General features: G+C 44.9%; 2 protein-coding genes across 13 annotated transcripts in view; one reads left to right on the forward strand and one right to left on the reverse strand.

The window, feature by feature from the left end:
* Positions 1-1128: 1128 nt before the first annotated feature.
* On the forward strand, positions 1129-11096 carry ARPC5L (actin related protein 2/3 complex subunit 5 like). Its single transcript, XM_083721259.1, has 4 exons — positions 1129-1380; positions 7992-8064; positions 9120-9296; positions 10459-11096. The coding sequence occupies exons 1-4, from the start codon at positions 1217-1219 to the stop codon at positions 10519-10521; spliced, it is 477 nt and encodes a 158-aa protein (XP_083577385.1). The 5' UTR covers positions 1129-1216; the 3' UTR covers positions 10522-11096.
* A 1382-nt stretch (positions 11097-12478) lies between these two features.
* The window catches only part of GOLGA1 (golgin A1), a 38540-nt gene continuing 36486 nt past the window's right edge, over positions 12479-14532 (reverse strand). For all 12 annotated transcript variants that reach the window (XM_083721173.1, XM_083721172.1, XM_083721170.1 and 9 more), the window contains one exon: positions 12479-14074. In XM_083721173.1, coding sequence (XP_083577299.1) covers positions 13994-14074 — 81 coding nt within the window. In that variant the 3' untranslated portion in view covers positions 12479-13993. The remainder of the gene's footprint in view (positions 14075-14532) is intronic.

A 14532-nucleotide genomic window follows, 5' to 3' on the forward strand; every position in this document is an offset into this window, starting at 1 on the left:
AGTGTAACAGTACAGTCATACCTCAATTTACAGACGCTTCAGGTTGTGCGTTTTCAGGTTACGGATGTGCCGAACCCCGGAAGTACCGGAATGGGTTACATCCAGGTTTCGGCGCTCACCTATGTGCAGGAACACTAAATCACACTTTGCGCATAAGTGCCAAATCGCAATCTGTGCGTGCACAGATGTGGTGCTGCAGGTTGCAAACGTGCCTCCTGCACAGATCACGTTCGCAACTGGAGCGTCCACTGTACTTGTTTTGTAGGCCCCTTGAAATGAAACGGACTTGACCAGCTTCCTAGACCTGCAGTAATTCCCCTGCCTCCCACCCTCCTGCCCAGGGATTTGAAATATGATGCACTGAAAACAAAGCAGACTGGCTGGATTTTTTTTTTTTAAATGAAGCTGATTGGAGGGAAATTGAAACAAGCAAAATGTGAAATGAATTGAAGTTGAATTGGACCGAGGTAAATTGACGTGGGTATTGGCCATTTTGAAAAGGGCCAAAGTTCAACAGAGAAACCGGAGTGAATTGAGGTGAAAGTGAATCAGGTTCTCGTAGCTGTTTATATTAAGAGATTAGGCAGATTAACATAACCGCATTGTGGTTTATGAATTGAGGCCGCGGACACGCATATGCATCTTTATTTAAAAGGTGCACTTTTAATTCGAATCCCAAATCGAAGTGGCACTGAAGGAAAGGGGGCATAGCTGTCAACTTTCGGATTTGAAAATAAGGGATCAGTAGCCTCACCTGTCCTGGGGACAGGCTACGGGATCTCTAACAATCCGGGATAGCAGCGGAAAACTGCGCTGGAATAAGGGAATTTCCCATAAAAAAGGGAAAGTTGACAGCTATGGAAAGGGGAGAGAGCGGGAAAAAAAGATGCTCCGAGCGGGGAGGCGGGGAAGGTGGTTGCGTTGTGAGGTCACGTGGGTGAGACCCGCTCGAGGCGGAGTGACGCAGACCCAACGGGAGCTTCTCCTCCTCACTCTTTCTCGCCCTCCGCCCTCGCCGCAGGCTAGGCCCCGCCCAGAGGGTGGGTTGACCGCGCCTGTCAGTCGGCCCCGCCCTCGCCCTGGCAGGCGGGCGGGCGGGGTTTCCTTTTCCGGGCAGTGCTGTCCTGAGGAGGGAAGTGTAGCCTCGGCGGCGGCGGCGTGCGTGGCTGTGGCGGCGGCGCCTCGGGAGAGCGCCCGGCTGCCGTCCGGCTCAGCTATGGCGCGGAGCTCGCTCTCCTCGCGCTTCCGCCGCCTCGACATCGATCAGTTCGACGAGAACCGCTTCGTGGAAGAGCCCGACGGCGCCGATGCGGGGAGCGGGGCCGGCGCGGCGGAGGCGGAGGGAGGAGCCGGCCCGGAGGTGGAGGCGGCGCTGCGGCAATATCCTTTCTCGGCCCGAGCGAGCGACCCCGGAGGCCCCTCGATGTCGCCCACCCTTGACTGGCAAGGCGCCCTTCCAGGGTTTCAGGCAGCGGGGTGGGGTGTGTGTGTGTGTGTGTGTGTGTGTGTGTGTGTGGTGTCTCTGTCTGTCTGTCTCTCTGTCTTCCAGGCTTCCAACCCTCCCTAGAGATGTCGTTGGGGATTGAACTGGAGACCTTTCGCGTGCAAAGCATGTGCTGTGCCACTCAGCTGTGGTCCACCCCCATTAGAGATAAAGTGAAATGCTAGTGCTGAATAAAGATGTGCTTTTAAATACAGAGTCAGACCGTCGGTCCGCCTAGTTCAGTGTTGTCCGCACGGACTGGCAGCAGCTCTCTAATAGGGTTTGAGGCAGGGGGATCTCTCCCATCCTTACCTGGGGATGCTGTTGAGGATCCAGCTAGGGCCCTTCTGCATGCAAAGCTAATGTTCTGTTGTTTGAGCAAGGACTGCTAAATAAAAAAGGAACGTAGGAAGCTGTCTTATTTTTTTTTTCCTGTGTGCCTTGGGCATTGCTTCTCTTCAGCCTCCCTCTATTTCCCCCCCTACCCGTACTCTTGGAGATCCCTTTGTTTTTGCCCACTTTTGTCTCTGTGTGCCTCAGTGCCTTCATTTCCTGCTACTCTCTCCCCAGTGTGCTTTGGGGCATTTCTCTGCTGCCCACCTTTCTCCCTCTTCTCCCATATGGGCCATTACTTCTCATCTTTATTCTCTTCCCTGCTCTGTTTCATGGGGCATTCTTTTTAAACCCTTTTCTCCCCATGTGCCTGGGTGCTTTCATCTCTTCTCTTCCCATTGTCTTTGTATTAATCTGTGAAAAAACATTAATTTTATCCAGAACAGGGATTCTCCTTTAAGCTCAATGTGAATTGAGGGATCACCTCATAATGTTTTTTACCATATAGGGGAAGGACTGTATCTCAGTGGTAGTCTTTGGTTTGCATGCAAAGGGTCCGATATTTCCCCTCTGACATCTCTAGGTAGGACTAGGACAGAACCCATTTTGAAATCCTGGATATCTGCTGCAAGTCAGTGTGGACAGTACAGAGAATAATGGACTCAGTAATGGGTACTGACGATTTGTAGGCCACTGTGCTAGATTGTCCTCTTCTGCCTGATCTTTCCTTCCCTGATAGATTCTAAGGAGTTGGTTGTATCTCTTGTTGTAGCTGCTTTTATGGAGAAGGCACCATTCTTTTATTTCTCCCCCCTCCCTGGAATATTTCTGTCCACTTCACTGCTTATCATTCTCTCTCTTCGAGCAACTGTCACTGAAGAGGAATGTAGACTTTGCAAGATCAGGCAAGTGCGTAGTTAGCCATTTACCCTACTGTGAAACTCTGGAAAGCCTTGAGAATATATTCATTCTCCTAAACACCTCATCTCTGACTTTCCCCTTTTGGCATTGGCAGAATTTGCTTCACATCAAAACACTGTCTCTCCTTTTGTCCAATAAGATAGCTAGAGTTTTATCCAGTGTTAGTCCTACACCCATTGAAATTGATGTGCATGTCACTCTTGGTTTATTCATTTCAGTGGGTCTGTTCTGAGCAGAACTTAGTTGTGCACAACCCTTAGCTTCCTATGATTTCATTTAGTGGGGGGAGTGAGTCCTCCTTTACCTAGTACAATGGTACCTCAGGTTACAGACACTTCAGGTTACAGACTCCGCCAACCCAGAAATAGTACCTTGGGTTAAGAACTTTGCTTCAGGATGAGAACAGAAATTGCGTGGTGGTGGCGTGGTGGCAGCAGGAGGCCCCATTAGCTAAAGTACCTCAGGTTAAGAACAGTTTCAGGTTAAGAACGGACCTCCAGAACGAATTAAGTTCTTAAACCAAGGTAATACTGTAATGGACTTCATAATAACGTTTTTCTTCCATCAGAGGGTCTGGGTAGTCCTCAGGGGTGCTCATCCGTTTTTAAGAAGGCAGAGGTTGAAAAGGGAGGGGTATGGATGGAGCTGGCATTTGAAAATCGCCCAGGGTAGGGTGAAGCAGCCTCTAGTGAAGGAACTGTCTTAAGGCTTGGTCCTTAATACCTGTAGCCTTCTGGAAGTTGCTTTACTTGTAGTGGTTGCTGATTGTTGCCATTCTTGTCTAGTCATTACAAGGAGGGGCAGCTTGGGTCTGGAAAATTGTGTGAATGATCCGAGGAGCTTCAGATACCTGCAGAAACACTGTCTGAAAAATGTGTGTGTGTGCATCTGAACAAGCTGTGTTGGGGAAGGGTTATGAGTGTGTAAAGAGACCAGGTGGTATGAGGTTAGCCCTACCCCGCGGCTTTCCACAGTGTGTAAGCAATTAAAAACATGCGTAAGGGTCGTGAGGCAGGCTTCCGTCATGCATGGAATCAGGTTTGGCAAGAAGGCACTTGCCTTACTGGATCTCTGAAGGGTGCTGGTGACAGGGGCGGGCTTGTTCGTGCCAGCCGGAATTGGCAAATGTGGCCCTGCCTGTGCCTAATGGTGAAATGGGAGCCTGTGCTTTCTGGAATGAGGAGCAGAAAGTCCAGTTCAGAGACCAACAGGTCAGGAAGCTATTGCTTCTGTCATTTCCAGGAGAGAAAGAAAGATGTTAAAATATGAGTGTGTGCTTTTGCTCCAAAAAAAAGATGTTGAAATGTAACCAGAGCTGAATTGATGCAGCTCTGTCTTGGACAGTGCTTGCTGAGAGACTGAAATAATGTATTTAAAGTGTGACCTTGTACCGTCTGTAATATTCCAAGGAGGCCAGTGACAGCTGACGCACTACAAAAGACAGGAAAGGCCAGCATGTTACAGAATCAATAGTATTATCAGCTCTTTCGTGGGTTCAAACAGTATATTTGCTGCTGGGTTTGTCCTATCTGCTTGCTTGCTTTCTCGCTCTCAGTAGTTGGCATGTGTATCTTTCCAGCAAGAATAACCCCATAGATTCAGAAGTATAAGCTTTATGAGATGAAGGGGATGTGACTCACAATGGCAGAATTATGAACAGAAGTGTTAAATGCTTTGAGATTCTCAAGATGAGATGCTTTGAAACGGTATTGTTCATGCTTCTAATGATGACTCTCCCAGGTGTGGCACCTCTTGGCTTTCTCTACCTTTCATCTCCTTTGCCATTGGATTTCCATAAGTTGTTCTCTTGGTTAAATGGAACACACTAGTCTCTGCACTTAAATATTGTTATTCTTTGCTGAGAGTAGGCTGTGCAGTTGGTTGAAGCATATTTCTGCTTGGCTGAAGAAGTCCTGTGAACTCTGTATGAAAGCAATTTCCAGAGCTTGGGTTCCTGCTTTGGATAGGCGTCTTTTTAATTTTTAGGTAGCTGTTAGTTATGCCAGAGTCTGAAATCCAAAGTTAACTGCATCCTTGTAGATAACAAGAATTACAAATCAACATGATTGTTTTTTCACTCCTTCTCATTTTGTTGTTTAAAGCTGTGGTTTACAAACTTATTTCTGGGATTCTAGGAGCCCCTCCACAAGATTAGTAATTTGGGGGTGGGGGTGCTTCCTGAAAGATTGGTTAACTAACAAACTATCTTCCCCTGCAATGTACAGCCTTAGGTTTTTATGGGGCTACAGTGATGCAGTGCATAGTTACAGTGCAGTAACCTTTAGGATTATCTGCAATGCAAATGTATTCTGCACCAGATATGAATGGGGTTCTTTCGCAGACAGATCTGCATAGAAGGTATTCCCTGTAGAAGTGTGAAGTTTGAAAAACATGGGTTTGCTGCTGGTGAGGGTAGTGTTGTAGTGTTTGAAATTAGCCAGCTGCATTTTGCACCTGCCTGTTGGCCACTTGCTACCTGACATCTTCACCATCTGGAGGTGCATGCCTGGGGATCATTGGCTCTTGACTGTTTTCACACACCAATACCACATCCTGTAGAATTCTATCAGTTATACTTTATCTGTACAATCAGAATGAATTTCAGGAACCAAAATGCTTTTTCTGTGCAGCCTGAGCTGAAGCAGTGAACAATGTTATAATTAATTGTAGCTTGTCTTCACTTACCCCACCCCACTGCCCTGCTCACAGTTGTGAAGAATATTCTTATGTTATGAATGGTCCATATCACCATTCATAAAAGAGATAGGAAGAGGCCAATGCATATGTTGACTGTCCCTGGATCAAGTGACTTTTCTTCGTTAAGTTCTCAAAGCTTTTAACCTAGCTCAAGGTTGTCCTCTAAACTAGCCAGATATTTAACTGATAATCAATCAATCATAGTTAGTCCAAAACTGAAAAATAAGACTTTTGAGATATCTTGCCCCCAAATGGCAACTACACATTCCGTTTTGGAGACGGAAACCTTGGTTTAAGGAGCAATTTGGTGCCTAGTTTATATATCTGAGTTTCTAACACTAGGTGAGTGTTGTGGGTGATTTAGGGTCTATTCTTCATCCCTTAGTGAATGAAACAAGACACTTTGGGTGCTGTTCTTCCAGGATTTGCCAAGTTGTGAAATCACCATTACTGGTGAATTAAATCAAACCATTGAGAGTTCCTATGAAGGAAAAGAATATTCCACTCCCTGCTGTCTTTTGCAACTTTTCAATGAACGAATAGTGTTAAACTGGTATAAAGATGATCAGAAAACTCTGCTGCCAACCACCGAGGGACATAACCCAGATTGTTCCTTTTATTAAGAGGTCAATGCCTTTTAAATTTGAATGCTGTAACATGCATAGGTCACACAGGCTTTTTCTGTGCTGCTAGCATATTTGGATGTCTTGTCTCATTTAGTCTGTACAAAAAATTCTTTACCACTTACTGTAACCAAAGGTTTTCGCTTCCACCCTTGCCTGCAAATTCATTTGCAGTGTATAACTTTGGTGGTTAGATTGAAGGAATTCCTGGTCTCCCAGCAAAACTGGTCTGTGTACTGGGATGTGACAGTGAATTAGAACTGTGGTGCTGAGGAGTAGGGTTGTGTATTTGCTATTTTAAAACCTCGAGTTTAATCTTCCAAACTGGTGTTCTGAAACCTGACCTTTAGCACCTTGCTCAAAATGTTTCTATGGTAGCTTTACTTGTTTTGTGAGAGACAACAGTACAAGAAAATTTGAAAGATCCTGTGTTGGTTAAAAGAGTGTTGAGAAGAAACAGGTATCAGGTAGTTAAGAAGATTGCATAGGTAGGCAGTGGGACTCCCCTTAGCAACTGCCTCATGTATATTGAGGAAATCACTTACCTTCTTGCTACTGTTTAGCTGCAAATGCCTAAGACCAACTAAGAAGGTTGAGCAGTCTTCAGTTTCTTGTAGCTATCCTTAAATTTGGAGTTGTGATGCTCATGTGGGGTGCTGGGTATATTTGAGGAAAGTGAGTGTGTGTCCTAGTCCATCTCCCACCACCATTCAGCTGAATGGACATTTGAGACTGTTTCCCTGAAAGGCAACAAAAATAGCCTTAGTTGCTGTGTAGGCTGCTACTTGCTCACTGGTTTCAAGGCTGGAAGTCCTCTTATATGTGTGCCATCCATGAGATGGGTTGCAGGCTGTTTAGTTTTCTTTTTTTGTGTGTATGTGGTGAAAGCATTTGTTTGTGTGTGTAGACGGGTCTTTGCAAGTTTAGCAGCCCTAATTCATTTTAGTGAAAGGTTTGAACTTTGTATGGGTTTAAATTCCTTGCAGCCACTGGCAACACCAGCTCACTGCTGCTGTGAGTTCAGTCTTACTCATTTCAGCTAAGTAAAGACAACCATAAAAAATAAGGGGCACTTTTAATCTTTAGTGTGTTTGTGGAGATTTAATAATAAATGCAGCCTTTTTATCTACTGTTCCCTTGGTGTCTTTTCTGATTCCTTGGTATCCTGGCAGCCGCATAAGTAGAACATAATATTATTATCATTTTAAAGAAGCTTTAAGGAGAAAGATTAACAAAATCAGATTTGTTGTAATAATGGGAGAGTTATACTGATAAGTTCCAAGGATGTCTGAGACATCAGGTTTCCTTGACCTGATGGTTCTGTCACTTCTGCTTTGGATGATAAAGGGTTTCCTGTCAACTATAATGTGAAGTTTCTTTTAATAAGTGTAGAGGAGATTGACCTTGGCACGGGAGGAGGCTTTCCTTGCAATCAGTGACGCTTTGTGTGATGGAGATTCTAATGGACTCCTTGTGGAGTAATTTCAGGGCAACAAAAAAATGAAAGGCACTAAATAATGTTCATCACATGGGAGAGGGGAGCAAGTTCTAATTTGGGAAGACTGGTTCCAGCTTCAATGTTTTTCCTTTATTTGCTTGATAAATGAAGTGCCTTGTGGGGCATCTTTGCCTGCCTCACACACACTCAATGGATGCCCGTTTCTGTAACTGGTGAATTAGGAATTGTAGTGGCAGAAGCCAAGTCGTCAGCATTTCCTTTACTAGAGGGAATTGTAGGCTGTCTGGCAATGGTTGGGTTTCCTCAGGGTTGGTCAGTGCCCAAATTGATGTCCTTGGGTCTAGCTAATGTGTCACTGTGCAGCGAGTGCTGAGAGACCCTGGTTAAATTTCCAGGCCTGGTACAGGGTGCTGGTTTTGTGTGTGTTGTGTGGGTCAGCTCAGTTGCTTTAGTTCCTTGACCTACGTGGCTGCACAGGTGATATGCTCAGAGCTTTCCATGCGGCTTTACAGAATTCTCCTGTCAACACAAAGAACCATGCAGCAAAGGTAAGTTGAATCCTGGAGAAAGTCATTGTTTTGATAATCAGAAATGCTTAGAATCTGGAGACCTTCTGGTTACAAACACTAGAATGTAAGTGCCTGTCTCCCTAATTGCTCACCAGTGCCTGGCTGGGGGCACTCCATTTTTGTATTGCTCTTTTTTTAAAAAACACAAGCCATCAAAAATGTATTACATAAACAAATTCCACATTGCCTTGAAGAGGAAGAACAAGAGTCATCTTAAATCCTTCAAGAACATCTTTCCAGAGATTGTGTTACAGTTACGCTTAGTTGTGGTAGTGTAAGTAATGAAGCTACTCCGTATATCTTCATAAATGCCATCTTCCACCGCTTCCTGATGCCACAGCTCCAACATATTGGGAGCATGGTTCTTCCCAATGTCCTGCTACTACCAGGGCTTTTTTTTCAGCCAGACCTCGCCAGAACTCAGTTCTGGCACCTCTCAGGTGGGCACTATTGCCATTATAAGTTCATGGTGAATTCCAGCCCCCTTTTTGCTAGAAAAATAGCAGTGGATACCACAAATATAACAGCAGTCAACCAAAAGCTCACCAAGCTAAGGGTATCTTTTCCGGCAGAGAAGGTTCTGAGCATTCCTCCTTTAATCAACATTTATTAGTCATTAATCACCATTACTAGGTATCATAAAATGTAAAAGATAGTACTGTAGTACAGTACTGTTGAACAATCTTATAAAACACAGGGGTTCCTCATTGACAAGGGAGATGCACTCTGTACATGCCCTTGTGCTTTATTTCTGAGGTTCATAGTTCCTAATTAAATCTTCCCAACTCTACCTCCTAAACTTCTTTTCCACCCCTCCGCCTTTTTTTATCTCTAGATCTTCATTCACTTCCCTGTTCACCCCATAAGGTCAATAGTGACCCCTTTGGGAAAGACTGATCTAGTGTGTTTTTGGTAATATGAAAAGACTTGTTTCTGGATCCTGCCTTTGCTGTTAAGTGAGTTCCTGGGAAACAGCTGGTGTCGGTTGGGTTGTATTTGCGGTCTTATTCTTCTCTTGTTGCCTGTCTCTCCAGGAGCGGGCCCAGGAAGTGGTGCTGAAGGTTCTGACCTCCTTTAGAGGCAGCGAGATTGAGCAGGCTGTGAACTCCTTAGACAGCAACGGTATTGACTTGTTAATGAAGTACATTTATAAAGGATTTGAAAAGCCAACAGAAAATAGCAGTGCAATACTACTCCAGTGGCATGAAAAGGTAGGTGATTTCTCTCCCAGCTTAGAGGTCCTAATCCACGTGATTCAGCAGGTCGGGTCTTTTTGAAGGGCCAGTGACCTGTCACTGCCCACCTGTACAAAACACTCTTGCCTGCAAGAGGATGAGGATTGGGGCGAGGCAGGGGAGGGGCTCTTGAGAAGTGTAATCTATGGAGGGATGAAAATGCAACATACAAAATTAGAGTTGATGGCAAGAAAGACATAAATGTTGTACCAGCCTTTCTGTTAGTGACTTTTCCAGGGTTGGCAGTGCAGCGATACTCAATACTTGCCTCTCAAGAGGTGCAGATGTACCAGTGGGCGGGTTGGGGACGGACGACTTTTGTGTTCTCATGACAACATGAAACCTGTTTCTGCTTGCTTTCGTTTCCAATGGAAACGAAAGCTTATGCCCAAAGTGGGCTGATGTGGCGGGGATGGGGAGTGTGGAGTTTGTGAAATCAGATAGCTTAGAAAGAAGAGTTTCTGTGTGGCCTGCCAGGCTCAGAGCAGCAAGGTGTTTCCAAGAGAGGTTTGGTACAGTGTCTGGCTTGTGCACCATTGTTTGCACCACTCTGCAGGGCTGTAAGTGCAAAGAAAAGAAGCCTGCCTTGTGCTGCGGTTTCTCACAGCTTCCAAGAGCAAATTCAGCCACCTGAGGGTAAGAAGCTGCACCTGCCCAAAGCCATTACAACTGTAGGGTTATGGAGGCTAGCCTTGCTTATGGTTTTCCCATCCCATGTGCACAGAAGACTCAGAATGAAGTCTAGCAGAAGCTCCCATCCTCAGCTATTCAAGCACAGCATTCTCCCTATCTTATTGCCTGGCCTGGGGTAAAGGGATTCGTAGAGCCAAAGGGCTAACAATAGGGGGGAATCAGTGAACTCCACATAAAAAAGCAACATTAAAGTCAGCAGAAAATAGATGGGTTCTTCTCTCCCCCCCACCTCAAAAAAGAAAAGAAAAAAGAAATAGCGAGAGAGATTGATACAGCCTGGTTAGTCAGCCCATAAAATTAACTGGTTTTACATGAAGAGGTGGTGTACCTTTTTTAGAGGTTCTGCAGATTGGGTGAGCACAAATGCTTATCATTCACTGCCTCATTTGCTGGGGTGGGCTTGAACTGGCCCATAAACTAACTTTTCTTTCTCTTCCTGTCGCAGGCATTAGCAGTAGGTGGCCTAGGCTCCATAGTCAGAGTCCTGACTGCACGAAAAACTGTTTAAAAGACTTTATGTTCTCTGGAATTGAGACACCAAGAACTCTGTTGGAGTCAGGAAGAAGTACTGGCTACACCGATACTTTGGTCCACTCTTCTAGGAACCACAATCTACTGAATACTGTGTGTGTATGTGGCAGGCAGGGGTGTCCCTCCTTCCTCTCTTGGAACAGTGTCCTTTAACAGAGGTGGTGGTGGTGGGGCAGTTTTATGTATTCTTGTTTTCTGACTATCAAGGCAGGAGCTGGGAGGGGAGTCTGTGTTGTGAAGGGAAGTGGGGGCAGCCCGTTTATGTGCAAGCACCTGCTTCCAGAACAGCTATTGCTCTAGCCAAGTGTGTGTGGGTGAGTGAGACATTAATTTAAATTTAACAATTATTTGGGGTTTTGGGATGGGGCGGGGTGGGGAGCTGTTATGTCAGATGCAAAATGAGAATACCTTGTTTTGGGGGTTGGAAAAGGGTTTTATTATGCAAGAGAGCTTTTTGTACATAGTTGAGACTAGGTGGGCTGAGTATGAAGTTGGTTTCATGTAAAGTGCCTGCTGCTCTTTCAAAATAAAGTTCTTGGATGGTTAGAATAATTAGCAATGGATTTTAATGGGAGTGGGCTGCACCCTCTTCTGCCTATACATCCAAACACATACATTACGCACACCCACACACATTCTCTCTGCCAGGTTTTTTAAAAAAATAAAAATAACCTACTGCTACTATGTGGTAGAGCTTTCATTTTTTTCCATGGATGTCACTTAGTTGTCCATACATTCCTGCCTAGGAAGCGTAGCTTTTATATTCATGTACCATTTGGGTTTGAGGAAGCTGAAATTGATTCTGATATGGTGGAAGGCAGCAGTAGTCTGCTTTATATGTTTGAAAATCCAGATTTTCCACATTCAGACACTAATCTCACACTGCTAACTAGTTGCCCATCTCCCCCCAAACAATGGTGGTAGACAGATGAGTCTTTTGTCAAAATAACACATTGTACAAGTCTTCGTAGCGCAGATCAAAGGCTAGTTTCCACAATAGCAGCTGCTAAGATGCCTTTAAGAAGCTCACAAGTAGGACCCGTTGTTCTTGCAGGGTAGTATGTAGCCATTAAAGGTAAAGGTACCCCTGCCCATACGGGCCAGTCGTGTCCAACTCTAGGGTTGCGCGCTCATCTCGCTCAAGAGGCCGAGAGCCAGTGCTTCCGGGTCACGTGGCCAGCGTGACGAAGCTGCTCTGGCGAGCCTGCACCAGTGCTGCACACGGAAACGCCGTTTACCTTCCCGCTATAAAGCGGTATCTATTTATCTACTTGCACTTAAGGGTGCTTTCGATCTGCTAGGTGGGCAGGAGCTGGGACCGAAAGACGGGAGCTCACCCCGCCGCAGGGGATTTGAACTGGCAACCTTGCGATCAGCAAGTACCAGGCGCTGAGGTTTTACTCACAGCGCCACCCGCGTCCCGCTAATGTAGCCATTAGAGGTTGGTTAAAGACAAGAGTACTTCTGAAAGACAGCTTGATTTTATAATCCTGCTTTAAGCTTCCCCTATTACTGTATTGTAAAGTATTACAGCCTAGAGAAAACACAGTATAGTACATTCTTAATTTGAAATTGAGAAGGTGAAGTGCTGTATCGACTGTGAAGCTGAGAATGGGGTCCATTCTTTTCAGGAACCTGCACAATAGACTTCCAAATGGACTATAGGGGTAATAAGTAAAGCAGTGCAGTTGAAATAGGCACTTTGCAGTCACAGCAGGAAAGGTGATGTGGCGTTTTTAACCCTGAACGGGAAGACAGATGACAGAAGGGCTGTTCACATTCTCAGGAAGACAGACCCTGCCTCTTCTGTGTTTAAAAAGAGAAGAGAGAACTAATTCCACATGCCCAGTGAAAAACTTTTCCATTAAGCAACCGTAGGCAAGGCTTGGAACCTCCAGTGCTACCAGTTAAGTATATACCATGAAACATGAAGATAATTAAGTAGCCTCAAGTTTTAATCAAAAATGTATTGCACCACAAATTAGGACTCTACAAGCCATTACATAATACAGTCCATATGTACACAGAATGAATAGACTTCCCAAGTGTCCATAAAGGCTTTTTTCTACATACACTCCAAAGGTGGTTTGTGTTTTCTTTGTACAAGGAGAAAAAGTGCATTGGTTGCTACCGTTGAATGAATATACACACCTCATTCGTGCTCTGATACCTTACAAGAATTCAACACTAAGGCTACTATAGAGTCCTGCCCAAGAGGGTTTCCATACAACCCCTTTAAAAAGGTGACTCTGGGAAAATACAATAAAGTATCAACCAGTAGAAATTTTACGCTGTGCTCTTGGTAAGAAAAACCAACCTCACCATGGCTGATTTTTTCTTCTTAATAAGCACTTTGTAAACAAAAATATACTGTAGCTTAGGAATATGCAGTGGCAATATTAAAATTGCAACCTGCTCTCTTAACATGGTTGATGTTCTGTACAGAATAGACAGTATCTTTACATAGACTGGTTAATAAAAATATAGGGGTGGGGGGCTTTTTTGTTTGGTTTATAACTAAAGAAAAAAGAATCCTTAAGCAAGGTCATGTACTTTGTTTCTTCTTTCTAATGAGCCAAACTGACTGTTACTTTCAAGTAGTGTAAAAAAATTAACTGTGATTATGTGAGGAGCTCCCCGTTTGTTAAGTAAAGCAACATTGATTGCTAGTGTTGTAGCTGAAATGGAGCTAGGATATGTCCCCTTCCCTGCAAGCAAAATCAGCTAGAGGTGAAACAGAACATGTTCTCTCAAAGCAACCCCATCACCTTACTGTTTTCACTTTAAAAATGAGAGGCCGCAACCCTCCTTCCGCTCTGCAACTTGCTATGTTCGTCTAGAAAGGTAAGGCAAGTACATGAAGCTTTGTGAAGACCACTTAATCATTTTTCTTTAAGAAAAATAAATCTGGCCCTGGCTGAAGCAGATGAGGCTGTTTGCAGCATAGGTGTGAATGCACCAGCAGTTTCAGTCAGCCTTGGTGAAGCAGTGCTGAGACGAAAGGGAGGTGTTATCAGTCTGAGAAAGCAGAATTGCTCCCCACCCCGACAAGGTTTTCTACACTGTCTGGAATGATGTAAGTGCAGAACAGAGACATGCACTTGTTCCTCAATATACAACACTCGGGATTTCTGTTTGTGACAGAAGCTGCCCCATGCTGCTAATTCCTGCCACCAGAATCACAACCGCTTGGGTTCCACAAGGCCTCGGAAGCCAGGGCCATTTGTTATCACTAAATGATGGAATAGGGAGAAAGGGTGTCAGGCTGCAGCAAAGGACACTCCTTTTACAGTACAGCTTTGTAAACAATTTTTCAAAGTTCTTGTACAAAATACTGTGGTGACAGCAATAAAGACACCACCTCAGTTGGTGGGTGCAGGATCCTTTTCATAGAAAAAAAAAAGCAGCTGGAGGCAGGCAGCACATCCTTGGGTCAAGGCGGGGGGCACTCACGACCATGGAGTCCTTGGACTTGAGATGGAGGGTCGGATGCTACCCCTGGGAGATGGTTTTGACCCAAACCACGACATCTGGCAGAAGGAAAACAATAAGACAAAAAAAAGGCACACCATTAATTGAGCAGCCAAACATTAGGGGCAAAGGAAGGTGGAAAACTGAATAAAGCTGTGTGCATCTGCAAAGTCCCAGCAGAACAAAAATGGGGAGCAAGAAGTCAATACCCTGAAAGCTAAACAAAGAAAGATAGGTTGAAAAGCCATCACTAGGCCAGGCTGGGGTGTGAAGCTAATGCAGAAAAGTGATAGGCAATCTCAGTATAATGCAAGACAGACAAGCTTAATTAAGCACAGGTCTTTGAGGACAGATGCAAGAATCCATCAGCAGCCAGTAAGAACAGAGGAGCCACCAGGACATGGACTTCTGAACAGTATGTATGTATACGTGGAAAGAAGACAACTCTGGAGTTGATAGAAGTGCAAAGAAGAGCTGCATTCCCTTGATAGGGCCTAGGACTAGGTGACCCACTGCC

This window comes from Podarcis gaigeae (assembly GCF_964106915.1).
Source record: "Podarcis gaigeae genome assembly, chromosome: Z".
Lineage (NCBI taxonomy): Eukaryota > Metazoa > Chordata > Lepidosauria > Squamata > Lacertidae > Podarcis > Podarcis gaigeae.